Here is a 27,162-nt window from a genome sequence, read left to right as displayed (position 1 = left end):
ATGGGGAAGTGCTCCACTTGGGATCGATTCCCGTCCCCAGAAAGCTTGGCTCAGATCTGGAACTTAAAGAGCAATGAATAAACTTTCCCCCCAGATTTTGAAAACACTTCCAGAGCACAAATACCTCAAAATATGTAGATACTCAGGGAGCGTTTTCTACATTTCCACTGCAAAATTAGAGAATTGTAAATGCAGGTGCTAAAAGTACATTCTAGAGAACTGGAACTATAACCCTTAAACTCTAATTGCACTCTTGTGAAAAGCAGAAACCATTTGCTGAGTCAGAGGCATTTTTATTCTTTATTTGTGACTTCGTACATTTAGAAAGCAGCTTTTTGTGTGAATTATCTGGGTGCCTTGAGTTGCTCACACCTCAACCTTACTTTCAAAAAAGTAACATTCCCCCCCCATAGAACATATGAAAAATATAATTTAGAGCGCACTTTACAAAGACTTGACGATACAATTTGCTATACACAACAAAGTAACCCCATCCATATATGTTTCATAATACTGCCACAAGGTAGAAGCAAATACTTGTAAAATCTAAATATAGTAGTTATTTCTCAAGAATTTACATGCATTGATGACAAGTTTATGAGTGTTTTGACTTATCCAAAATGCTGTTTCCATTTTTACTATATGGAGCAGTACCAAAAAGGACAGACTATTATGATCTCCTGCCAATAAGCCATCAAGAATGGAAATGACAAAATTTATCCTTACTCTAAAGTAAAACACTTCACCATCTGTAAGGCTAGAATGGCAAACATTGTTCACATGCAGCGTAGTGATACCACGTGGAAAGCTTAATTACAAATGGAATGCAGTGAGTTTCAGTAACAAGGCATTGATGAGCTTATTAATACAAGAGAAATTCACAAAAATACATTAACCATGAGTAGGAGGTATAACATTAAAAAAAAATTCCGTGACCACCTCCTTAACATGCTTTGTCCTTGCAACCGTAGGCACATGCAAGTACAGTGGTTGCAGGTATTGGCAACACACAACATTTAAATCTACTTGCAACAGGTAACTACAAAGTGCTTAGAAATTCCATCAATTATGATGAAGTTCAGTTCCACATAACAGAACATATTCAAAGTGGTATATAACAAGAAAAGTATTAATTTTAATATCATAACAAACTACCAAGTAAGCAAATAATTCCTGGAGAGGGAAAATTAAAAAAAGATATATAAAATTCTATTAAAAAAGCAATGTGCAAATCCCCTGCACGTTTCCCCTCTGGTTTAATAATAATTTTAATAACGCTTTGTAAATTTGTAGCTTTACATGCAGCAGATACGTCAACTTATTTCCCACACCGCTGTATCTTTACCGTACTAAACATCCACTAATTTACACCGTGCTGACATCTGTAATGCTTGTTGATATGAAGTAAAAGATTACAGTGATGTCTGTAGCACATTCTGAATGAGATACAGGCCCTGGGGAATACTTTTGACACGTGCCCACAGTGTGAAACTGGTGATGGCAGATTGAAAGTCTCTTCAGATTATCAACTTCTTTGCATTTAATGGTTAGAAAAATTGGAAGAGATGGCATCCTAAGCAGCAGCCAGATATCAACTGATCCATACTATTGGCAAAGGTTAATATCACCCCCACTACATCTTCCATATACTCAAAGCATTTTGCATCTCACAGGGGTCTACTTTGGTCGGCCAGCTTTTGGATTACAAAACTAGGCAATAAAATTATAACTTAAAAAAAGATAACAAGTTGAAGATACAACAGCTTTAAAATAAGTCAATGTATTCACCGCATATAAGCATACTGAAGTGAACATTGGCAGTATGCAAATTTGAGGAAATATTTTCAAATAACTTTACTTTTAGCACCTTATGTAATAACAATGGATTATAGGTAATATGAGCAGATGTACACATGTACAAAAGCATGTACTCTACAGTCCAAAGATACATTATTCTAAGAGATACAAACAATTTTAAGCACACACTTAAAAAGGCTGAAATTACTAGTGTTTGAAAAGTTGCTGAATTCATCCTACACCACAGAGGATCTTTCAGTTAGAAACTGCTGGTGATGCTCTGGATTGTTGGTATAGTCTAACCAGCACATATACATACATAACTATATATAATATATATGTATATATATTATATATACACATACAAACACACACATACAGATGTTTTGTCTCTTTTACTGCTGCATTTTTCTAATGATCTCAGCAGACACTGGTGGGTGGAAATTGATGGTGTGATGCCTCAGACCCTGTGCAGTCTTGTAACTCTTCCCACAACGGCATTTAAATGGTTTGCGGACACGTATCTGAGTCCGATGGCCATTCTTTGCATGGTATTTTATACCATTTACATTCTGTTGAGGAAACAAAAGCAGCATAAGTTGCAATTCAATATAAAAACAATCAAATATAATTAAGATTGAGCAAACAAATAGTTCAAAGTTTTATTGATTCACTCATGAGCAATTTAAACTCCAGTAGTGTCTCAAGCTAAAATGCTTTGGCTGACCTATTTAATGACAGAACACTTCAATCTGCCATAACTGTGAAACTTTCTCCCCAAGATTTTCTTTCAGCACCCCCACACATAACTGACTCAAAACCAAACTTACCCTCCCTCGGCAGTTAAGAATCTGCCCAGAGAGCGTGTTTCCACTTGTAAGGAAGTGCAAAACTAGAAACCATCATATAAGATACCAAGGAAAGGAAATGTAAATTTGAGTGGGAGAATTCAAGGCCAAATCAGAAGGTACAGAAAGAAAAAATAAAGGGAGAGAAATGAGTATGGATTAAGAGGTAGAGAAAAATGTACCAAAGAGGTTTACATTTTTAAAACATCCAACAATTAAAACCTGAGGGAACGAGATTCTACCGCTGTAGTTTCCTTGGTTTAGATCAAATTCACTAGTTTGGACTGAATGGCATCACTTTCAAACTTCATGTAAAATTCCACCATATTACAGTCACTCTTCCCTAAAGGCTCATTTACAGCAAGATTAATAATTCACCCTTTCGCATTGCATAAAACCAATATAAAATAGCCCATCCTCTAGGTGATTCCTCAACATACTGTTCTAGAAACCATTCCGTATACATTCCAAGAATTGATCCTCGTCAGCATTAGTGATAATTAGGTTGACCCAATCTATATGTAGATTGAAGTGCATTACTGCATTACACTTGTTACATGCAACACTAATTTCCTGATTCACACCGAGCCCTTGTAGCCACCAGAATTGGCCAAGTCCCGATTTAAAATGGCGAACGGCAAAGGCTGAAGGGAAATTCAAGCCAACACAGGCAGAAACCAGCAGGTGAAAGTTTGCTGTGTATTTAACTCTGCAAAAGCCCAGACAGCATTGATACCAGTGACCATCAGCATAATAATGTAGCAGCCATCTACATACTAATGAGCAATCCCCGGGAACAATAGCAACATTTGGGACACACAAAACTAAGCCAGACTCCCCGGGCCAGCAGGAACCAACACAAAAGAGGTTAACGAACATCTCAAGACCGCCCATCGATCAGGGAACCGCTCCAGTATTGGAGAAATTGAACCAAGCGATTGGAACAAAGTCCAATCACCTAGAACCAGGTACAGGGTCCGTCCCGAAAGGCGGGAAGCCCCCGGGGACTATAAAAGTTAAGCCCCAAGTTCAAATCGTTCTTCTTGACCGGGTCACTCAGCAACGCGACCCAACCCTTGACAGTGACCGGTGCAGCTGCCGCCGATATCCAGTAAGTCTTAAGTTAACGCTCGCTACGAGATAGGCGCTCCTAGCTACCAATCTGTACCAACTTCGAATCCCGTAGACACAGAACACGAACGAAAGGCCATTTGTTCCCCTGACCTGGTGGGCCAGTACGAAGCTAAGTATAGGCCTGTTAGTTGTAGAAGTAGCTTAGAAGTAGAATTTGTGCATGAGTAGCGATCACTGTGTATAATAAATGTGCTTTGATTTGAATCTTACTAATCGGTGTATTGAGTTATTGATCATTACTTGAACTTGAACCTCGTGGTGGTATCATAAAGATATCTGGCGACTCGAGAGCAAAGGTTACAAAACAGAGCCAATTGAACCAACCAAAAGTTAGCAACATATTACTGGCGACATCTGACGGGACCCGAACTAGAAGTGGCTTAACCACTCCGGGAGAACCCAAAAATTTGAATTAGAGATCCAATTGGGAACAGAAAACCACAAGTGTTCAAGCAGTTCTGATCAATCCTCATAATTCGGAAGTGTGTTAAATGCATGCGTAACTAACAGGGCTATAAGGTAATACTGATAGATCTTTTTGTTGCGACAAAACTGTCGGGAGTTTGTATTTTGGAAATTAGCGAAAGCCGTACCCATAATTACAGCACCGCCTTAGTTCCCTGTTCCAAATTTAAAAGAAGCATTCAGCTAAGAAAGATGGCAATGCAGGCAATGCAACGCCTCATGAACCCAGAAGAATTTGCGGTCGCAGCGACCAGCAACAGTAGAGTAGGACAGTGTCCCGTATGGGAAGAAGAAATCAGGAAGTACCTCAAAGGGAAAGGATGGCCCCTTTGGAGCAAATTCTGTAGCAATGAGGAAACAGGTCCCGGGAGTATAGGACATACTTGGTGGGAGAACCTGAGTGAGATTCACAAGAAGAGCTTAGGAACAGCTCGCAAGCCGATGGCAATCGTGTCCTGCTTGGCACAGTTGCGAGGCACAGAGGAGGTCATTAGGACGCTCCGGAAAGAGGTAGAAGGCATACATCGAATTAGTAAGGTCGATGTAAGTGAGGTAGAAAGAGAGAACTTAAGAGTTGAGGAGGAAGTTGGCAGCAAAAGACGGAGAGGTGGACGATGCCAAGTGGGCACACCAGTCTTGTCTGGTGCACTTAAGCAGCTTCCACTCCCAGTATGAAAAGGCCTATCAGGACACGCAACGTGCAGTCCTGGTACGAGAAGAAACCGAGAAGCAGGTAGAAGCATTGCAGAGGCAGTGTAGTGACATGAAGGCAGCGTTAAGAGCACTCCATGCTGCCACCACGGAGCAAAGACAAAGTACATTAGACCACACAAAGTGCCGGAAGCAGATTGCAGAGCTGCAATCTCTGCTTTCAGTTCAAAAAGGATTCCAGGAAACCTTCGGAGCAAAATTAGATGAGGAAGACGGCCCTGATTGGGAAGAGTTGAATGAGACAGCGCAGAGATATGTTCAGGGAACATGTGCGCAGGGAAAGCCCCAGAAGAGAAAAGCGCCCCAACCCCCCCCAGAGCAGATAGTTCAGGCTTCAATGAACCCTGTAACCACCCACCGCACAGCCACATCGGACGACACGGAATTTCTGTACACCACCCCCTTAACAGTGACACAATTACGGAACGCGTGCGAGAAAGTCACACTGTTCCTCCCCACCTCAGACCCCCACCACGTCTTTGCCAGAGTAAAGCAGCAGGCGACTATGTACGGCCTGGATGAGCGAGAGCACGTAAAGCTCAAAGTTTTGAGTTTAGACCCTTCGGTCGTAGCAGCCCTTCCCGACCCACAGAATGTAGGAGGAGGCACCCTTGCAGAAATGCATACCGTGGTCCGAGACGCGATAGGGAAGAACCGGGGTGACCCCATTGATAGCCTCAATAAGTGCAGGCAAAAGAAAACTGAGCATCCCACAGCGTTTGCTGGACGCCTGTGGATCCACTTTGCAGCAGTTTTTCGAGCTATGTTTGTCCCCAGACAGCATGGCCAAATGGACCCGCACCCTTATCTCCCATGCCACAGAAACAGGACAAAAAGCTTGCGCCAATTATGATCCCTCAGAGGAGGCTCATAACGAGAAGTGGGTAGTAAAAAGATTGTCTCGCGCCTGGGAGCAGTCTGTACAAAACAAACCCGCAGTTAAAAATCCCGAAGAAAAGCAGGCAGAAGCAGACAAACAAGCAGTCAAAACACACCAGAACCCCGCATGGGTAAATGAAAGCAAGAACAGCCCCCCACAAAAGTCACAGGAGTGTTACAACTGTGGCCATTTAGGACACTTTGCAAGAGAATGCAATGCCCCACGAGAGCCACAGTGAGCCTAGCAGACGGGCACTCTAAGTAAGAATAAGACAGAGCCCATACATAGTGTGAGCACCCGTTCAGATCAGACGGACCTGAACGGAACGGACTGACGGTGTTCGGGCTCCCCCAGTTGGGTCTGCGACACCCTTTGGGATAGGTCCGGATGACCCGTAGTTGCAGCAAGAATTCAGAGACAGCCCATTGAGTTTCTATGGGACACAGGAGGGTCCCGCACCACAACAGATTCCTCCACCATGTTCCAGAAGGACACGTGGCCCACTACAGCCACTATCACCCTCAGCGGCTTTACAGGCCACTCACAGCAGGGACACCTCACAGCCCCTGTACCCATTCAAATCGGCACCATCACCACCAAGCACCCTTAGTCGATCTACCCCACACAGCAGAACACATTCTGGGAATTGATTTTATGAATTCCCACAACCTATCATTTGATCCAGTCAACCAGTGCATCTGGAAAATGGCAAAATCCGCAAGAGCCCCCGCAATGCTCAACATAGGTGAATACGCGAACAAAATTAGCGCAGTAGGCGAATTTTGGTTCAACCCGACCACGTTTAGCATGGACAAGCAGGTTAGGGCAGTTCTGCAGAAGAACAGGACAGCATTCGCGACCCACAAACGCGACTGTGGACGGATGACTGGTTCCGTACAAATCACAGGACCTGACCCTAGATCCCCAAAACAGTATGGATTTCCCCAAGAGGCAGAGGGAGAAATCTCCAAGGTAATAGAAAGCTTATTAGAGCAGGGCGTACTTAGATCAGTAGCCTCCACTAATAATGCCCCGATTTGGCCAGTGAGAAAGCTCGATGGATCATGGCGACTGACCATCGATTACCGGGAACTCAACAAAATCACCCCCGCAGCAGCCCCCACAGTAGCAACAAGTCCCGAGACCATGCTCAAGCAGGGACTCAATTCCCGATACTTTACGGTTTTGGACATCAGTAATGGATTTTGGTCCATTCCATTGGCAAAGGCGTGATTGTACAAATTTGCCTTCACCTTTAAAAACCAGCAGTACACGTGGACATGCCTTCCACAAGGATTCCACAACTCCCCCTCCATTTTCCACCGACAGCTGGCAAATGGTTTAGCCAAATTTTCACGCCCCGAATGTGTGGTCCAGTACTTAGACGACCTACTACTGCCGACAGACACCAAGGAAGAGCACATTGAGCTTCTGTCCGAACGGCATGCTTGCCTTCATTGGCCGGGGCATTGAGTATAAGAATTGGCAAGTCATGTTGCAGCTGTATAGAACCTTAGTTAGGCCACACTTGGAGTGTAGTGTTCAATTCTGGTCGCCACACTACCAGAAGGATGTGGAGGCTTTAGAGAGGGTGCAGAAGAGATTTACCAGAATGTTGCCTGGTATGGAGGGCATAAGCTATGAGGAGCGATTGAATAAACTCGGTTTGTTCTCACTGGAACGAAGGAGGTTGAGGGGCGACCTGATAGAGGTATACAAAATTATGAGGGGCATAGACAGAGTGGATAGTCAGAGGCTTTTCCCCAGGGTAGAGGGGTCAATTACTAGGGGGCATAGGTTTAAGGTGAGAGGGGCAAGGTTTAGAGTAGATGTACGAGGCAAGTTTTTTACGCAGAGGGTAGTGGGTGCCTGGAACTCACTACCGGAGGAGGTAGTGGAAGCAGGGACGATAGGGACATTTAAGGGGCATCTTGACAAATATATGAATAGGATGGGAATAGAAGGATACGGACCCAGGAAGTGTAGAAGATTGTAGTTTAGTCGGGCAGTATGGTCGGCACGGGCTTGGAGGGCCGAACGGCCTGTTCCTGTGCTGTACATTTCTTTGTTCTTTGTTGTTCTTTGTTCCTGGAACTCTTACACTCAATTGGTTGTAAAGTTAACCCCAAAAAGGCCCAGATTTTGGAAGATAAGGTGATATGTTTGGGAACAATTATCACACATGGTTAACGCGAGATCGAGCATAAAAGGATTGACTCGGTTGCTAAATTGCCCCTTCCCCAGAACGTTTCAGCCCTCCTGTCGTTTTTAGGACTGGTTGGCTACTGCCGAAACCACATTGACGGTTTCGCCAGCAAGGCAGCACCCCTCTCAGACCTCCTAAAGAAAGGAGCCCCCTGGAATGGTTTCCGCAGCATACGGATGCTGTGGATGCGTTGAAAAGAGCACTCATAACAGCCCCCGCACTACAAGTTCCAGACCTGCTTTCCCCCTATGCTATAGAGGTAACAAGCACAGACCGCACCCTTTCAGCCGTGTTCCTTCAGGAACGGCATGAACAGTTAAGGCCCGTGGCTTACGCCTCCAGAGTTTTAGATGCTGTGGAGCAGGGATTTTCAGCCTGTGAAAGGCACCTGCTCGCAGTTTTCTGGGCAGTACAGTATTTTTCGTACATTACCAGACTAAACCCCATCACAATCCTCACAGAACACATCCCCACCCAACTTTTGGACGGACGACTCAAGGGCGGTACAGTTAGTCAGATAAGAGCAGACAGATGGACCCTTCTTTTGCAGGGATGGGACATCACTGGACAAAGACCCACACTTTTTTAGCAGACAACCTACAGTACCCCGGAACCCCCCATGAATGTGAAATTATCTCTGCACACCACAACACAGGCCCCTTTATTGCTAAAACACCCCCCAGAAAGATAGGTAGTTCAAACCAGAGCCCCAAGCACACAGACACATGCAAACCCATAAAGATATATGTGGATGGATCTTCCACAATATTAGAAGGGAAGCGCATAACAGGATGCAGTATTTATGTCGAGGACGCGCAGGGACGCGCCCTAGGAGAAATAGCAATAAAACTTCCAGGACACTTAGGCGCGTAGGCAGCAGAACTTGCGGCCATCGCATACATAGTGGAACACCCAGATTCCTTCCCCAGCCTAGCAGACATATATTCGGACAGCCTCTACGTCTGCAACAGCCCTACGGAATTCCTACCCCTGTGGAAAGCAAGAGGATTTGTTTCCGCAGACGGAAAACCCCTCCCTGAAGCCCCATTGCTCCGTCACATTTTAGAGCGAGCACAGAACAGGACCTTTGGAATAGTCAAAGTTCAAAGTCACCATCGTTCCTCCCCCCCGGAAATGTAAAAGCCAACGCACTGGCTAAAGCAGGTTCCAGGCACGGATATTTTTGGACACCCCCCGAAAGCGCACCAGTGAATGCAGTTCAGGTCTCGCAGACTAATATCGAGGATTTAGTGCAGGCCCAGAAGCAGGACAGCAATCTCAGGGAGATTTGAAAAGGAAACTATCCAGCACCCTACGAGAGGTTTAAAAGTGCTCTGACTACACATGACGGTGTGATGTTAAAAGACACCCTTTATGTGGTTCCTGAACAGGACAGGAATCAACTGATTTTTTATTCCATGACAGTCATGGACATTAGGGATACGATCCCACTACAGCCCACCTCAGGCAGCTCTGTTGGTGGCTGAGTTTAAAGGACGATGTAACTCACTACATTGAGAATTGCTTTATCTGTGCCCAGAACAACCCGGACAGATACGCAAAAAAGGCTCAGCTTAGTCACACCCGACCCGTTAATGGCCCCTGGACTAACCTCCAGATTGATTATATTGGACCATTGCCCCCTTGCAGGAATAGTTATAAATATGGACTTGTGGTGATAAGACACGTTTACCAAATGGGTGGAAGCATTCCCATCCAGAACGAACACGGCAAAGGCCACAGCCAAGATTTTGACCCACCATATCTTTACGAGATGGGGACTCCCCTGCAGCATTGAATCCGACCAAGGCTCCCATTTTACGGGACGTGTCATGAAGAACGTCCTCACGATATTTGGCATTACCCAAAAATTCCACATAGCATACCACCCCCAGTAGAGTGATATCATGGAGCGCATGAATCGGACCCTAAAATCCACCCTCAGAAAAATGGTCCAGCAAAACAACACCACTTGGGACTCAGTCCTCCCTTTTGCGCTGACGTTTTTGCAAAATACAGTTTCCACATCCACAGGTTACACCCCACATACTCTCATGACCGGACGCGCCATGAAAGGCACAGAATTTTTATTAGGATTAGATTTGACCAGCGCCGAAGTGACGGTCCTCACACATGAGAACGCAGTCAATTAGTGGAACATGTAAAAACGGTTCAGCTAGCAGCCGCAGTGAAATTGGAAAGAAACAGAGCAAGGCCTGTTTCGATAAGACAGTGCATGCGACTGAGTTCAATGTAGGACAGCAAGTCATGCTCTCCATATACAACCCCAGCACATTCCTGTCACCAAAGTACTCGGGTCCGTACTCCATTGCGGACAAAGTAAGCCCTTCCATCTACAAAATAAAGTACCCCAATGGAAAGACTGCGTGGTTCCATATCAACCAGCTGAAGGCATATGAAACACAGTCTAACCACGCACACCACGTCATGCTCGACGCAGCAGACCACGCCCCACCCACAGCCAACGTAACCCTACCCTCCCTCAACACGCCCAGCCCAGCCACGGACTCAACCTCGACTCCGCCCCTGAAATATAGACTCCGCCCTGGAACGCCCACAGAGTGCAGCAGCAGAGACAGCGACTGTGACTCGGACAATAGCCACAGCACGCCTCCCTCCTATCCCCATGCAACAGGACCCACACCCAGCGAATCCGACCACGATTTGAGTGATCCCTTCATGATCACTTTGCTAAACAAACCACACCACCGACCACCGACCCACAATGTCGACCCCGATTTCATCCCCACACAACTAGACACCACCTATTGGCACAGAGATAATTCGTACAGACTCGTCCGGAATGACGAGAGCGATCCCAGGTCATACCAAGCAGCCCTATCAGCCCTGATACACTCGAGAGTTTGGCATCCGGGAGAAGATGACGACCTTGAGTCTGACTCCTAAAACGAGAACCCCTTTGCGACCCTGTTCGCAACCGATAACTGAGGTGTCCAGGTGATGTTTTAAAAGGAACTGCTTGGGAGAAAACGGTGTCCTTTCTGATGGAACCTGCAGCATGTTTTATGTTGTTTGTTAAAAGTTGTATGTCAGACCGGAAATTATTTTTTTTTCCACGGCCCTACGTCACCATCCCTCTGACGCCCACTGGCAGTCAGAGAAACTAGTTTGGTCAGACGCTAGTTCAGAGGAACTAGTTTGTCCGCAGAGACTTGTTAAGGTCCCAGACGCCAGTTCAGCGGAACTCGTCTGTCGATGGAAACACAGACCCCCGTTCGTAACTGCTCTTCTGGTTCGAGGAAGGAACCAATACGGCAGCCCCCCACGACGACTACATTACTTGCCCGTTCTTGTCTGTTGCTCAGGCAGTGGAGAAACGGCATTGGGACCCGCCCTGCCTGGGAACCCCCCCTCTGGTCAGCTATGCTCGGGTAGGGCACACACGGCATTGGTCGCCGTCCTTCGCGGGGACTCCATCCAACTCTTACCCCTCGCGGCCCATACGCACCTCATTTCGGAAAGTTTGGTTCAAAAAGTTTTGTATTGTTTCAGGTAACCCTTAGGTTGCCAACCCTCTGCTATTTACATCCTCAAACATTTGGATGGTAAACCGCACAGTCTGCGAGACGGCTCGCACTGGTTCAGTATTTGTAAGTGTGTCTTGTCCTGAAATTTGGTTTTTGAAAAGAAATGAGGGAGTCACACATAGTGACCAATTATAAAGGGAGTAATTGGCACTAAAGGACAGACAGGCTATCATACGAGATGTTAAACCAAGATTGTAACAGGCACTAAGCTTGATTCCACAGAACTCCAGAAGCTCCAGGACCGGAGAAGAGAAGAGAAGTGAAAGAAGAAGAACCATGAGGAGACATCCTCCGGATTGTGCATCGTGATAATGGACATTGGTTGCGCGTGAACGCGAACCCCCTTACCTCAACCCCCCAGCCGTTAATCATTCACGTTCCCACAGTACCCAGAGCCCAGTCACAAGCGACACCACACCATCTTGGTGTGACAGGTTTATAACCTGGTATTCCCTGTCCTACGTGATAGAATCCTTATTAGTATTGGCGATACTCTGCTGCATCGTGCAGACTATTCGTCTGAGAAAATGGAGAAGGAGAGCCTACCGCACTCGCACCCCGGTATATAGGATCAGATCCCCTATTTTCGGATATGACCAGACCCCCGCGATCTATAATGAGGAGCATTCATTTGCGTTTTGTTGTAAATAAAGAAATGTTCATGAGCAATTGTACGATCCTGAGCTTGACTGCCAAGCCGAAAAATGTGTATAAAACTGCTATGATTTTGTTTGTATGGTTTAGGAAGTTAGAGTGATGAAATGTTTAAGTGAGTGTAGTTTATTAAGGATAGTTAGAGGTTCCCATTTTCTTGTTTTGTAATGCATGTCCCTGTTTGACATAGCGCCCCTCAGAATTGTTAGTTAAAAGTTTTTTGCATAGTTATGGTCAGTGTAGAGGCCATAGAAGAGTGCTCGCCGGGTCAGGGAATGGAAAGCAACGCAGTTATGTGATCCTTCATGCTTCGCGTTAGGATCACAAGGAGGGTGTGTAGCCACCTGAATTGGCCAAGTCCCGATTTAAAATGACGAACGGCAAAGGCTGAAGGGAAATTCAGCCAACACAGGCAGAAACCAGCAGGTGCAAGTTTGCTGTGTATTTAACTCTGCAAAAGCCCAGACAGCATCGATACCAGCGACCATCAGCATAATAATGTAGCAGCCATCTACATACTAATGAGCAATCCCCGGGAACAATAGCAACATTTGGGACACACAAAACTAAGCCAGACTCCCCGGCGCCAGCAGGAGCCAACACAAAAGAGATTAACGAACATCTCAAGACCGCCCATCGATCAGGGAACCGCTCCAGTATTGGAGAAATTGAACCAAGCGATTGGAACAAAGTCCAATCACCTAGAACCAGGTACAGGGTCCGCCCCGAAAGGCGGGAAGCCCCTGGGGACTATAAAAGTTAAGCCCCAAGTTCAAATCGTTCTTCTTGACCGGGTCACTCAGCAACGCGAACCAACCCTTGACAGTGACCGGTGCAGCTACCGCCGATATCCAGTAAGTCTGAAGTTAACGCTCGCTATGAGATAGGCGCTCCTAGCTACCAATCCGTACCAACTTCGAATCCCGCAGACCCAGAACACGAACGAAAGGCCATTTGTTCCCCTGACCTGGTGGGCCAGTACGAAGCTAAGTATAGGCCTGTTAGTTGTGGAAGTAGCTTAGAAGTAGAATTTGTGCATGAGTAGCGATTACTGTGTACAATAAATGTGCTTTGATTTGAATCTTACTAATCGGTGTATTGAGTTATTGATCATTACTTGAACTTGAACCTCGTGGCGGTATCATAAAGATACCTGGCGACTCGAGACCAAAGGCTATAAAACAGAGCCAATTGAACCAACCAAAAGTTAGCAACACCCTACATTACCACCAGTATTTGGGGGCCTATAAACTACTATCAAAGTTTGTTACCCTTTGTTGTTTCTTAGCTCCACCCAAACGGATTCTACATCTTAATCTTCCATCTAAAATCCTCTCACTAATGTACTGATCCCATCCTTTGTCAGCAGTGCAATCCCACCTCATTTTCCTTTTTGGCTGCCCTTCCTAATTCCCTTGCACTTTCAGGTCTGAGCTTTGGTCTCCCTGCCACAAATCTGTAATGGCAGTTCGATAATACCCGTTTACTTTTATTTGTGGCATCAATCCATTTACCTTGTCGCGAATGCTGCATGCATTCACGTAGAGTGCCTTTAATGCTGGAGGTGAGGTGAGACTGACTGCCCTTGACATCAAGGCAGCATTTGATCGTGTATGACAGCAGGGAGCCCTAGCAAAACTGGAGTCAATGAAAATCAGGGAAAACTCTCCACTAATTGGAATCATACTTAGTACAAAGGAAGATGGCTGCGGTGGTTGGAAATTAATCAACTCAGTCCCGGAACATCACTGCTGGAGTTCGTCAGGATAGTGTTACAGGCACAACCATCTTCAGCAGCTTCATCAATGACCTTCCTTCCAACATAAGGTCAGATGTGGGGATGTTTGCTGATGATGGTCAGCACCATCGCGACTCCTCAGACACTGGGTTGACAAATGGCAAGTAATGTTCTCGGCAGACAAGTTCCAGGAAATGAGCATCTCCAATAAGAGAGAAGGAAACAATCGCCCCATGACATTTAATAGCATTACCATCAGTGAATCCCCACTATCAACATTCTGCGGGTTATCACAAACCACAAACTGAATTAGACTAGTCATATACATACTATGGTTACAAGAGCAGGTCAGAGGCTAGGAATCTGTGGCAAGTAACTTACCACCTGACTCCTCAACGCCTGTCGACCATCTACAAGGCACAAGTCAGGAGTGTGATGGAATACTTTCCAGTTGTGTGGGTGAGTGCAGCTCCAACAACACTCAAAAAGCTCGACACCATCCAGGACAAAGCAGCCAGTTTGATTGGCATTCCTCCCACTACCGACGGACAACAGCAGCCGTGTGTACTATCTACAACAGTGTTCCTCAAATTCGGGGGTCCGACCTGCGGGTGGGTCGCGGGCAGGTGTCTGGAGAGTCGTGGAGCCGTCCTTCGCGTCGCTGCCGATCGCACAAATCCCCTTTTAATAACGTCGGCTGCAAGCGGCCTTTAAAATGGCCGGGAACATGTAAAAAAAATTAGGCCGCAATGCGCATGCGAGCACGATCATCGGTGCGCATGTGGAAAACTGTGCGCATGCGCGCCGATGATCGGGCGCGCATGCGCAGTGCGGCCGCTATTTTTTTAAACAGTCGCAGCTTTTTGTTTTACAAGTTCGGGGTTTTTAAAATTCATTTTATTCATTTAATTTTTTTTACAAGTTTGGGGGGGGTTTATTCATTTAATTTTTTTTCATTTATTTTATTCATTTTATTTTTAATTTTTTTTACAAGTTCGGGGGTGTTTTATTTAATAAAATTTTATGGAAAAAAATGCAGAACTTTGGACAGATGGAGACTCCATACTTTCCGACACTGGAAGGCTTCACGATCATCCACAGGCTCCATTGGAGGAGCGTGCACGAGGGCCAAAGGGATCCAAAACCATTTCCTCCATTTTTATCAGCAGCAAACAAGGTAAGAGAAAATGGTGGGTCGCTGAAGTCGGTCGGCGTGGGTCACCAAGGTTGGCTGGCGTGGGTCGCGAAGGTCGGCCGGGTTGGGTCCTGAAGGTTGGCCGGTTGGTTAAAGTGGGTCCCCGGGAAAAAGGTTTGAAGAACACTGATCTACAAGATGCCCCGCAGGAACTCACTAAGACTCCTTAGGCACCACTTTCCAAACCCACAACTACTACCAAGGACGAGGGCAGCAGATGCATGGGAATACCATCACCTGGAGATTCCCCTCCAAGTCACTCACCATCCTGACTTAGAAATATATTGCCGTTCCTTCGTTGCTGGGTCAAAATCCTGGAACTCCCTTCCTAACAGCACAGTGGGTGCACCGACACCACAGGGTTCAAGAAGGCAGCTCACCACCACCGTCTCAAGGTCAATTAGGGATGGGCAACAAATGCTGGCCGAGCCAGTGAAGCCCACAACCCGTAAAAAAATTAATTAAAAAAAATGCTGAGTTATTCTCACAATCTCTAATCTTAACTGATGGAACATTTGTATGTTTGTCAATTTTGTCCCTCTCTGCCACACTTTGATGACTATTTCCCTATGGCTATCCTGCTCTCTTACCTTATTTTCCCTCTTTAGTTTATCATATCTTTCCTCAACACACTATTTAATTTAAAACCCTCTCTACTGTCATAGTTATATAACTCACCAGAACACTGGTTCCAGCATGGCTGAGGTGAAGACTGTCCCAACAATAGAGCTTCCTCTTTCCCCAGTACCGATGACAGTGCCCCATGAATTGAAACCTATTTCTCCCACACCAATATTGATGCCTCACATTTAACTCTTTAATCTTACTTACTCAACGCCAATTTGCTCATGGCTCAGGTAATCATCAGCTTCTTAATGTAGGCCCTAACTACTCATAGACCCTAAAGCAGAACCGCCTTCCTAGTCCTACCTATGTCGTTGGTATCAACGTGGACTCCTACAAGTTCCCTCCCAGACCAGAGCACATCTCCTGAATCTTGGCACCAGGCAGACAGCACAGCCTTCAGGGCTCTCTCTTGGCTGAAGGGAACTGTGTCTATCCCCCTCACTCTACTGTCCCCTACTACCATATTACTGTTAGCATCTGCTGCTGGAATGGCACCCTGTATAATGATGTTATGGTCAGTTTGCTCATCCACTCTGCAGTCCCAACTCTCATAAGTACAGGCCGAAAGCGTCCTGAACCTGTTAAGACAATTGCGTGCGCTGATGCTCCTGCATTTCTAGTTTTGATCTCCTTACCTACCTCGCTTGCAGTCACCCCCACCCTGTCCCTGACCACTAATCAAAACAGAAGATTCTATCATAAAGGGTGTGACCACCTTCTGGAAAAACTATCTAGGTAACGTTCTGATGTGTTGCACTGTCTGCAGCTTGGCCTCCAGTTCAATGTCTCTGAGCTGAAGATCCTCAAGGCGCAGACACTTACTGTAGATGTGTTTTCCCTGGATCACACTGGAATCCAGAAGTTCTCACATCCTGCATCACAGCACATCACCTAGCCTGCCACCTTGCTGAATCTTAATTAAGTAACTAATCAATTATTTTCTTAATTAATTGTGAATAAAATTAATTCCTCCTTTCACCGCCACTAATTTAAACCTCAGTTATCCAATAAACAGTTAAGAATAAAATAACTAATGGACTCACTTGTTTTTTATTTCCTTTCTGTTCGTGTCTCTAAATTAAGTATAAGGTAGGGTTATTTAAAGGTTTATGTGTTTCTAAATTCCAGCTCCTTCCAGATAGTCCAGAACAGCAATTACTCACCAACCATTCAACTTAGGGCTTGCCTGTAATTTCACTGTTCACTTTTCCCCCCCAAAAGCAGCTCTCGTGAATTTCTCTCTGTGTATCCTCTGCTGGTTTGCTCCTCTCTCTGCTTCTCTCCGAAGTTAAGTGGGAATGTTCAATATTCCACGTGTTCATCACTCACCCAGCAGCAAATAATGGCACCCAGGACTCGTGTCTGACATTCAGATCCTCCACTTCACCCTCATACACCTTCCAGTGATGCTGGCCTCAGACCCGCTGCTTCCACATACCTCCAGCTTTGAGAGGCACAGCACCCAAATACACACTCACAGATATTCTGCCCTCCTTCCTATATGACAAGGTTGTCTGCAATAATAAGTAGCAAAGCCAAAATGATGGGGTGATGAATATACCTTCAGTCTCAGCCTGATGGAGGAGATCTTGCTGAACATCATGGGACGGGCTGCAACGGAACCCACAACATCTAGTGTCACTGAGAGCATTCAGGATGATGATATATTATTGCCCATGGCCCTTCTCAACATCCACTTCACCCTCATCCATTTGGTATGAAATGCAAGATGCAGATGGTGTGATCTTCAACCGCTTGCTTTACAGCCAGCTTCCCTTCCTCACTCCAGTCCTCCCCTTCTGAATTTTTCGTAAGAACAAGATTCTTAAGAACTGTCACTGAGTCAACCACAACAGCCAAGCAGAAGAGTACTAGCTGCACCATATCTTTGAGGAAGAAACACCGTTAGCTGATCTGACACTTGCAGCCATCAGCTCAGACACTGGCTTTGTATGTACTTTTTACACGGGATACAGCCGGGATGTGTACATGGTGAATCAGCGTGAGTTGCAGGGTGGCCTGAGGGAAAGAGTAACTTGTGTGCCAGTTCAACGGAAGCTGGGATCACAGACAAGTAGCACCAGAGGGCACTCAGATGAGAACTTTAGTGAGGCAATGTACAAAAGAATGCTGACAAAGAAGTAAACCAAAATGCTTGATGCAATGGCAGGCTTGCCAGCATAATGTCAATATCAAGAGTATGGAGGAGTTCAACTCCACTATGGCAGAGGACATCGCATGGAGCTTGGAGCCCATCCTTTTCTCTGTGGAAAAGGTAGCCAACTCCATGGCAGCACTCACAAACCCAACCCTGATGCAATGTCAGGTAGCCAATTTATTAGTTTCCACTGCAGCACAGGCGGAAGCCATCCAATGACCCAGTGCTGTAGTGGGAGGTGACACAGAGATTATGAGATCTAAACGCAACCGTTCCCGAGCTCACATCACGTGACCCTCCAGGAATTGTTTTCGTTGGTTGTTATTATTGTAGAATGGTGGCTGCGATGGGGTATCTCAGATGGATGTAACAGTGGAAAATGGCAGTGACTGGAGTCTGAGCAGGCACTCTGTAGCCCACCCCAGAATGAAGGAATCCAGAATGGATTCTATCTTTCTCCTTTTCGTCCTCTTGTTCATGAGGTGGCCTCTCGATTCTTGGTGGCAATGGCTGCACTAGTATGGTATCTTGGAGAACACAGCAAACCACCACAGACCTAGATAGCTGCTGTACAATGTGCCTGGTAGTTCCATGGTGCTACCAAACTAAATATTAAGACTTTTATTTCAATAAACCCAAGGAGCAGGCGGGTGGGGGGGGGGGGGGAATGTCTTATGTGGGCTTACCCTATTTGCCAAGGGACCCGAAGATAGAGCACCCACTTCCTTCCTGCTCTTTGAAAATGTTTTTTTAAAAAGCGACCTGCCCACGTCAACTGCTTTATGGCATGGGCAGCGTATTATTGGGGTCAAGTGGCTTGTTAATAAGCCCAATTGACTCTTGATTATTTATTCAAATCTGACAGGTGGGCTGATGATTTCAGTGCTAGCCCACTCCCCGTATTATGGGAGTGAGTGCGTAGCTGTTGGGGTGGGCACACCCTTTATGTGCTCTCCCCTCCCCCTCTCCCCTCGAAAGCAAGTCCGGCAGGGTCACATAAACGGCAGCCCAAGGTAACAGAAATGAATAGACATGTAACTTGGATAATGAAAATTCAGCGTTGTAATAAAGTTTACTTTTTAAAGCACAAATAATTTCTGAATCAAAAGACTATTGCTTTGGAGTGTTAAAATTCAATTTACATACATTCTCCAAGAACTTTATAATAATAATAATAATAATTGTTTATTGTCACAAGTAGGCTTCAATGAAGTTACTGTGAAAAGCCCCTAGTCGCCACATTCCGGCGCCTGTTCGGGGAGGTTGATATGGGAATTGAACCTGCGCTGCTGGCCTTGTTCTGCATTACAAGCCAGCTGTTTAGCCCACTGTGCTATACCAGCCCCTAAAATGAAAATCGCTTATTGTCACAAGTAGGCTTCAAATGAAGTTACTGTGAAAAGCCCCAAGTCGCCACATTTCGGCGCCTGTTCGGGGAGGCTGGTACGGGAATTGAACCGTGCTGCTGGCCTGCCTTGGTCTGCTTTCAAAGCCAGCGATTTAGCCCTGTGCTAAACAGCAATAAGCAATATACAGATGTTTTTAAAACTTTCAACTGTTGTTTCCCAATGGGATTAAACATACTTTTTTATTCTGTTCAGCAGTTCAACGCCCAACATTCTGTCCAATTTGTTTGTGCTAATCCATTGACAGAGGTGTGGAATATTTATTTGTGTGTCTGCATCATTACCCTTCTCCATATCTTCAAGCCCAGCATGGACCATTAATTCACCTCCAGTCTGGCCGCTCTCACACTAATGGTGTGCAAGATATCAGTGAGACTGCCCTCTGGAATTTCAGATGAGGGCAGAGATTCCAGAAGCAAATGAAGAATTATATAGTTCTAGTGGCACTTATGAAAAGAGTAGCTGTCAAACAAAGTGCAGGCAGGATGCAGTAAATTACAGAGGTTTTTTCCACTGAAGATTTACACTTCTCAATGCTTTGATAGCCTCTAGGGAAATTATCTTTCTGTGCTATCGCCATGGATTGTTTGCTTCCTGAACCAAAGAATTACGCCTTTAAAATACTCCCAGTTTCCAATGCGTCTTCTGCCTCAATCCGTACTATCTGTTCAATCAGACCAGAATATAATGATCATCACCACAGAATTTTTAACCAAGTGTTAGGAATTCTCATAAACCCCAGGAACTAACAGCAATAAGATTTAAAAGCTTATTGTGCTTTTTTGCCAGCTGCTGCAGTAGGAAAGTTATTCTACCCAATTAAATGTAGTGGTGTATAATTATATTTTGTAAACCCAATTTACCTGATACTATTCCGTTTCTTGTAGTTAAGTTTTTCTGTTTACATTCACTATGTTGGCTAAGGGAGAGAGACAACTGACACTTTAAAAGGAATAAAACACTGAATTTCAACCTATCATGTGCCTTGGCTTGACTGTTGTTTGGGTGTATTCTTGATGACCAGAGTTGTATTTGAGGGATTTCTATTGTTCGCTCCTTATAATAACCTATTTTCTTTGTCATTACCATTTGACAAGACTTTCAGTTGCCCTCGTTGCGCTCTAAGTTAAATAGGTTTTTACTCTCAGTTGGGAGTCTCCCTGCTAAAAAGATGTGTTGGTTAACGGGAATGATATTAAAGGATTTTCTGCAGCTCATAATAGTTTTAAAAAATGAACTTCAAGTTTGTGTTGAGTTATGATAGTTGCAGGTTTTAGGTTAAGTTATTGTTTGCCACCGTTCCACATGCTTTTGGGTGTGGTTATGCTCGACTGTGATGCCGTATTTGGGTTGGAGAAGGATAGGTGGTTTAGTTTTAGTTTTCTGATGGTATCTGTTGGTCTCTCTTTGTCGAATCACCTGACGTGGCTCGGTGGCCATCTTGGGTTGTTCTTATTGCTTTGCCTTCTCAGTTTCTCTTCTCGCTTTGTCTTCTCAATTCTGATTTTTGTTGTTGTTGCAAGAAACCCATTTACACATTAAATATCAGACCAAACTCTGCAAGGATCGGTTGGGCAAGGTTGTCATTATAGTTTTAATAGCAGGCCCAGGGACAGGGCGGTTTTAATTAACAAAAGAATCCGATTCTCCTCATCCCAACGGTCGATATATAGGGCGCAAATCTCCAGCTACATTGCGCTCAAGGGAGAGCACAACGCGGCCGGAGAATTCCGGCAGAGGCTCCCAGCGAGCCTCCAGACAGGCTCCATGCTTCGCAAGATTCTCCAGAGTCCTGCAAGATGTTGGAGAGGAACCCCGCCCCAAATGGGCAGGACCATATGCCGCTCCCGGAAGTAGGTCATAAACCTACTTACAACCTACTCACCTGGGATCCACCGGACACCCTCGATTCGTCGGCCTCTACAGGGAGGCTGCAGCCGGGCTCCGATCAGTGCTGGTCCACATTTCGGAACGGCACCTGGGGGTCTCCTGGGACATTGGTAAGTGCAGGGTGGCCCCTTGGCCCTCCTCCTGGGACGCAGGCACCTTGGCACTGCCAAGCCAGCAGGAGTACTTCCTGCGTGCCAGTGCAAAGCGGCCCAAGTGGGGGCAGGGTGGCACTGCCAAGGGTCAGGGGACGAGGCGTGCCATGTCCATGAATTGAGGGTTGGGGGGGGTTTGAAGGGTGGGGGAGTGGAGGGCAGGTAAGTAGGGGCTCCGGGATGTTGGCAAGGGTGATGGGTGGGGGTCATAGAAGGGAGGGGTGCTGCAAGAGGGCTTGGGGGGGCTGAAGAGGAGGGGCCTCATTGTGGGGTGTCCTCACTTGGGGGGTGTGTGGTAGTGTCCATGTGTGTGCGGGGTGACATTGCCCATGGGTAGAGGGCAAGCTCACCGAGAGATCGGGGCACCCTTTCAAAATGGCAGCCCAATCTCAGAGTTCAGCTCCCCAGTGTTAAAACAAATTCTTAATAAGTGTGGGCTAAACCGATGAGAAACTTCCCAGGGCCCAAAAAAGTGACAAAGTGCCATTGAATAGCGGTGGGAAACTCGCCAGCAGAGCCGGCGGGAAACTCCTTTTAAATCCGCCACAAATTATTTTAGAAATCTTGAGGGAGAATCATGCCCAAAATCATATGCAACTCCCTATTGAACACCCCAGTAGTTCTGGTCAACATCCATGCCCCTAAATGGGAGGTTATTCATGAAAGCCCGTCTTCTCAATCTTGCCCCTCGCCTGAGGTGTGGTGATCCTCAAGTTAAATCACCACCAGTCAGCTCTCGTCCTCAAAAGGGAAAGCAACCTATGGTCATCTGGGACTATGATGACTTTACCTTTATCTAATTGGATGATACGAATTTCATCAACTCTTTGTTATCTTCTGTCTCCAACCTCGACACACACCATCTTATTTTAGAATGCGACCTGAACTGCGTCCTGGACCAAAGTTGGATTGCTCAAAACCCCCATCGGGCTTTGGCTTCCTTCATGGCTTCAGATGGCATTGAATGACAGGGATTTCTCTTTTTTTCACTCATGTTCACCATGCGTGTTCTCGCATTGATTTTTTCATCTGGATAAGGCTCTCCTCCCTACGGTAGTAACAGCTGAGTATTCAGCCATTGTAATCTCTGACCACGCCCCACACTTTGTTGATCTGTTGCTGGAGTTCGGGCCCACCCAACATCTACCCTGGAGGTTGGATACTACTTTGATAGCTGATAAAAGATTTTGCAAGTGCCTGTCCACCTCTATTGCCGACTGCATTAAATTAAATATGTCCAATTCCATCTCTCCTTCCACATGTGGGAGGCTGTATAGGCTGTCCTCGGGGGGGGGGGAGGAGAGAAATTATTTCTTATAGCCTCATGTGCTAAAGATGAAGAAATTAGAACAACAGAGGCTGGTGGACTCCAATGTGGAGGTAAATCACCAGTACTGACTCGATCCCACACTGGAATTATATGCAAGCAAACAAAAGTTGCATTCCAGTTACTGACCACCAATAAGGCCATACGTCTGCTATAGTTCTCCAGGGGTACTTGCTACGAATATGGAGAGAAAGCCAGTGGTCTTTTAGCACACCGACTTAAACGCCAATAGGTCTCCCGTGAGATCCCCAGATACTCAACCCGGGTGGCAACCTCGTTTCCGCCCCTCTCCAGGTCAAACCGTGACCTGTATAAATCTGAGCCTCCTGCAGACAAGTCGATCATGACTGATTTTCTGGACAGCCTGCCCATCCCATCTTTCGAAACAGTCAAGAGTTCTGAGTTGAACTCCCCGATATGCTGCAAAGAGATTTTAAAATGCATTGGTCCCATGCAGGCCGGTAGGCCACTGGCCCGGATGGCTTTCCAATAAAGTTTTATAAGAAATTCTTGGAACAACGTACTCCTTTGCTGTGAGATATGTTCAATGGCTCCCTATTTCGTGGTTCATGGCCTCCATCCCTTACTCAAGCCTCTATTTCCTGGCTCCTTAAGAAAGATAAGGACCCGAATAATGACTTATCTCGCTCTTAAGCACAGATGTTAAGTTGCTCGCTAAGGTTGGATTGGAACCTTGCCTTCCAAGCATAATTTCAGAGGGCCAAACAGGCTTTGTAAAGGGCTGTCGGTTATCGGATAATATAGGTCGTCTTTTGGATGCCACACTTTCTCCCTCTCCTGCACCCAAGCCAGAGGTGATAATAGCTCACGATGCAGAGAAAGCATCTGACAGAGTTAATGGGACTATTTGTTTGAGATGCTTGGCAGATTTGCATCCGGCCAGAAATTTGTCTCATGGATCCGTTTGTCATACAATGCTCCCACTGCCAGCATTCACACGAATACGTTATATTCAGGCTACTTCTTCTTAAAAGGAGCACTTGGCAGGGCTACCCACCCTCTCCACTTTTATTTGCCCTGGCAATCGGGCCTCTCTCTTTGGCCTTGAGAGCTTCCAATCAATGGAGGGGTATTAAACGGGACGGGGTGGAATGGACGGTACAGTGGCATGGTGGTTAGCACTGCTGCTTCACAGCTCCAAAGACCCAGGTTCAATTCCGGGCTCGGGTGACTGCCTGTGTGGAGTTTGCACAATTCTCCCCGTGTTTGCATCGGTTTCCCCCGGATGCTCCGATTTCCTCCCACAGTCCAAAGATGTGCAGGTTAAGTGGATTGTCCTTGTTAAATTGTCCTTAGTGTCCAAAAAAGGTTAGGTGGGGATACGGGGATCGGGTGGAGGTGTGCGCTTAAGCAGGGTGCTCTTTCCAGGGGCCGGCAGACTCTATGGGCCGAATGGCCTCCTTCTGCACTGTAAATCCTATGATTCTATGACAGCAAAACAAAGAACAACTCTCACAAGTCACCGCCCCACCCCCCATGTCCCATCCATACCCTCCAAGCAAAGCTATGCCTCTCTACCACACCCCATGGCCATCTTCCATGCCAATCTTTGACACCTCTACGCCTATTAACCCACCATATAATCAGTCCAGAACCAATGAACCCTGTAGTAACAATAGGAATATAGGAACCCTTTCAAGTCAAGGGAAGCATCCAGCAGAGGGCAGTAGAGCGGAGCTGCTGATTGGCTGTTGCGGGGAAAATTTGCATCCGTGCATTGCAGTCACTGCATCCAGAAAGTGTACCTGAGCAAGACATCCTAGGTGTTCAAGTCAAGGCAAGCATCCAGCAGATGGCAGTAGAGCGGAGCTGCTGATGGGCTGTTGCGGGGAAAATTCGCATCCGTGCATTGCGGTCACTGCATCCAGAAAGTGTACCTGAGCAAGACACCCCAGGTGTTCAAGTCACGGCAAGCATCCAGCAGAGGGCAGTAGAGCGGAGCTGCTGATTGGCTGTTGTGGTGAAAATTTGCATCCGTGCATTGCGGTCACTGCATCCAAAAGGTGGTTTGTGGAGGAGCTGTTGTCAAGTGACAGTTAAGCCCAAAACACTTCTTCAGTGTTTCCCCCCGTACCTCCTCCTCTAACCCCCCAAAAAAGACAATTACTGTAAGGATCCCAGCCGCGTAAAGATCAAGAGCGAGACTCGAAGGCAGGTAGAAGTAGAAAGAAGTTGAACCGTGACATCACAGCCTGCGGGTTAGTGATTGGCTGTGACTTTTATTTTCCCTGAGGTGTTATCGTGTGGGGCGCAGTGGTTGCTGAGTGAGTGCTTGCTGAGAAGGGGAGTACATTTCTTACTGTTGGGAGTGTAAAAATGGCAGGAGATCCCAGACCCGTGTTATGCTCCTCTTGTTCAATGTGGGAGTTCAGGGACGCGGCCGATGCCCCTGACTCCTTCATGTGCGGGAAGTGTGTCCAGCTGCAGCTCCTGTTAGACCGCATGACGGCTCTGGAGCTGCGGATAGACTCACTTTGGAGCATTCGCGATGCTGAGGAGGTCATGGATAGCACGTTCAGTGAATTGGTCACACTGCAGATTAGGATTGGTAAGGGAGACAGGGAATGGGTGACCAAAAGGCAGAGAAAGACCAGGAAGGCAGTGCAGGTGTCCCCTGCGGTCATCTCCCTCCAAAACAGGGATACCGTTTTGGATACTGTTGGGGGAGATGACTCACCAGGGAAAGGCAGTGGTAGCCAGGCTCATGGCGCCGTGGCTAGCTCTGCTGCACAGAAGGGTGGGATAAAGACTGGCAGGGCTATAGTCATAAGGGATTCAATCGTAAGGGGAGTAGACAGGCGTTTCTGTGGTAGAAAATGAGACTCCCGAATGGTATGTTGCCTCCTGGGTGCACGGGTCAGGGATGTCTCAGATCGGCTGCAGGACATACTGAAGGGGGAGGGTGAACAGCCTGTTGTCGTGGTGCATATAGGCACCAACGATATAGGTAAAAAAACAGGATGAGGTCCTACAATCGGAATTTAGGGAGTTAGGAGATAAGTTAAAAAGTAGGATCTCAGGATTGCTACTAGTGCCACGAGACAGTCAGAGTAGAAATTCAAGAATAGTCAGAATGAATACGTGGCTTGAGAGATGGTGCAGGAGGGAGGGGTTCAGATTTTTGGGACATTGGAACCGGTTCTGGGGGCGGTGGGACCATTACAAATCGGATGGTCTACACCTGGGCAGGACTGGAACCAATGTCCTAGGGGATGCTTTTGCTAACACTGTTGGGGAGGTTTTAAACTAATGTGGCAGGGGGATGGGAACCAGATTAGGAAGTTAGAGGTCAGTAAAGAGGCAGCAACTAAAGCCAGTAAGGTACTAGATAATAAACTCAATGTGACTAAGGGGAAGAGTAGACAGAGAAGAGATGATGAACGCAAAGGGACAGGTGGTCTGAGGTGCATTTGTTTCAATGCGAGAAGTGTAGCAGGTAAGGCAGATGAATTTAGGACTTGGATTAGTACCTGGGAATATGATGTTATTGGCATTACTGAGACTTGGTTGAGGGAAGGGCAAGACTGGCAACTAAATATCCCAAGGTATAGATGCTTCAGGAGGGATAGAGAGGGAGGTAAAAGGGGTGGAGGAGTTGGATTACTGGTCAGAGATGATATCACAGCTGTGATTAAGGAGGGCACGATGGAGGATTCAAGCACTGAGGCAATATGGGTAGAGCTACGAAATAGGAAGGGTGGAGTAACATTGTTGGGACTTTACTACAGGCCTCCCAAAAGCGAGCGTGAAGTAGAGGTACAAATATGTAGACAGGTTATAGAAAAATGTAGGAGCAATAGGGTGGTCGCGATGGTTGATTTTAACTTCCCCAACATTGAATGGGACTCATGTAGTGTTGGAGCTGTAGCTGGAACAAAATTTGTAAGGAGCATCCAGGAGAGTTTTTTAGAGCAGTATGTAAATAGTCCAACTCGGGAAGGGGCCATACTGGATCTGGTATTGGGGAATGATCCCGGCCAAGTGGGTGAAGTTTCAGTCGGTGATTACTTTGGGAATAGCGATCACAATTCCGTACGTTTTAGAATACTCATGGACAAAGACGAGAGTGGTCCTAAAGGAAGAGTGCTAAATTGGGGAAAGGCCAAGTATAACAGAATTCGGCAGGAGCTAGGGAATGTGGATTGGGAGCAGCTGTTTAAGGGTAAATTCACATTTGAAATGTGGGAGTCTTTTAAGAAACGTTGATTAGAGTGCAGGACAGACATGTCCCTGTGAAAATGAGGGATAGAAATGGCAAGATTAGGGAACCATGGGTGACGGGTGGAATTGTGCATCTAGCTAAGATGAAAAAGGAAGCATACATAAGATATAGGCGACTTAAAACTGATGAAGCTTTGGAGGAATATCGGGAAAGTAGGACAAA

General features: G+C 46.3%; 1 protein-coding gene across 1 annotated transcript in view; it reads right to left on the bottom strand.

The window, feature by feature from the left end:
* Positions 1-281: 281 nt before the first annotated feature.
* jazf1b (JAZF zinc finger 1b) overlaps positions 282-27,162 on the bottom strand; it is a 397,554-nt gene continuing 370,673 nt past the window's right edge. The window contains exon 5 of the mRNA XM_072509396.1: positions 282-2,369. Within this exon, the coding sequence (XP_072365497.1) occupies positions 2,193-2,369 (177 nt within the window). The 3' untranslated portion in view covers positions 282-2,192. The remainder of the gene's footprint in view (positions 2,370-27,162) is intronic.

The sequence above is a fragment of the Scyliorhinus torazame genome, chromosome 6, assembly GCF_047496885.1.
Source record: "Scyliorhinus torazame isolate Kashiwa2021f chromosome 6, sScyTor2.1, whole genome shotgun sequence".
Classification (NCBI taxonomy): Eukaryota; Metazoa; Chordata; class Chondrichthyes; order Carcharhiniformes; family Scyliorhinidae; genus Scyliorhinus; species Scyliorhinus torazame.
Note: the sequence above shows the minus strand (reverse complement) of the source record. Positions and strands in the feature narration are given on the sequence as shown.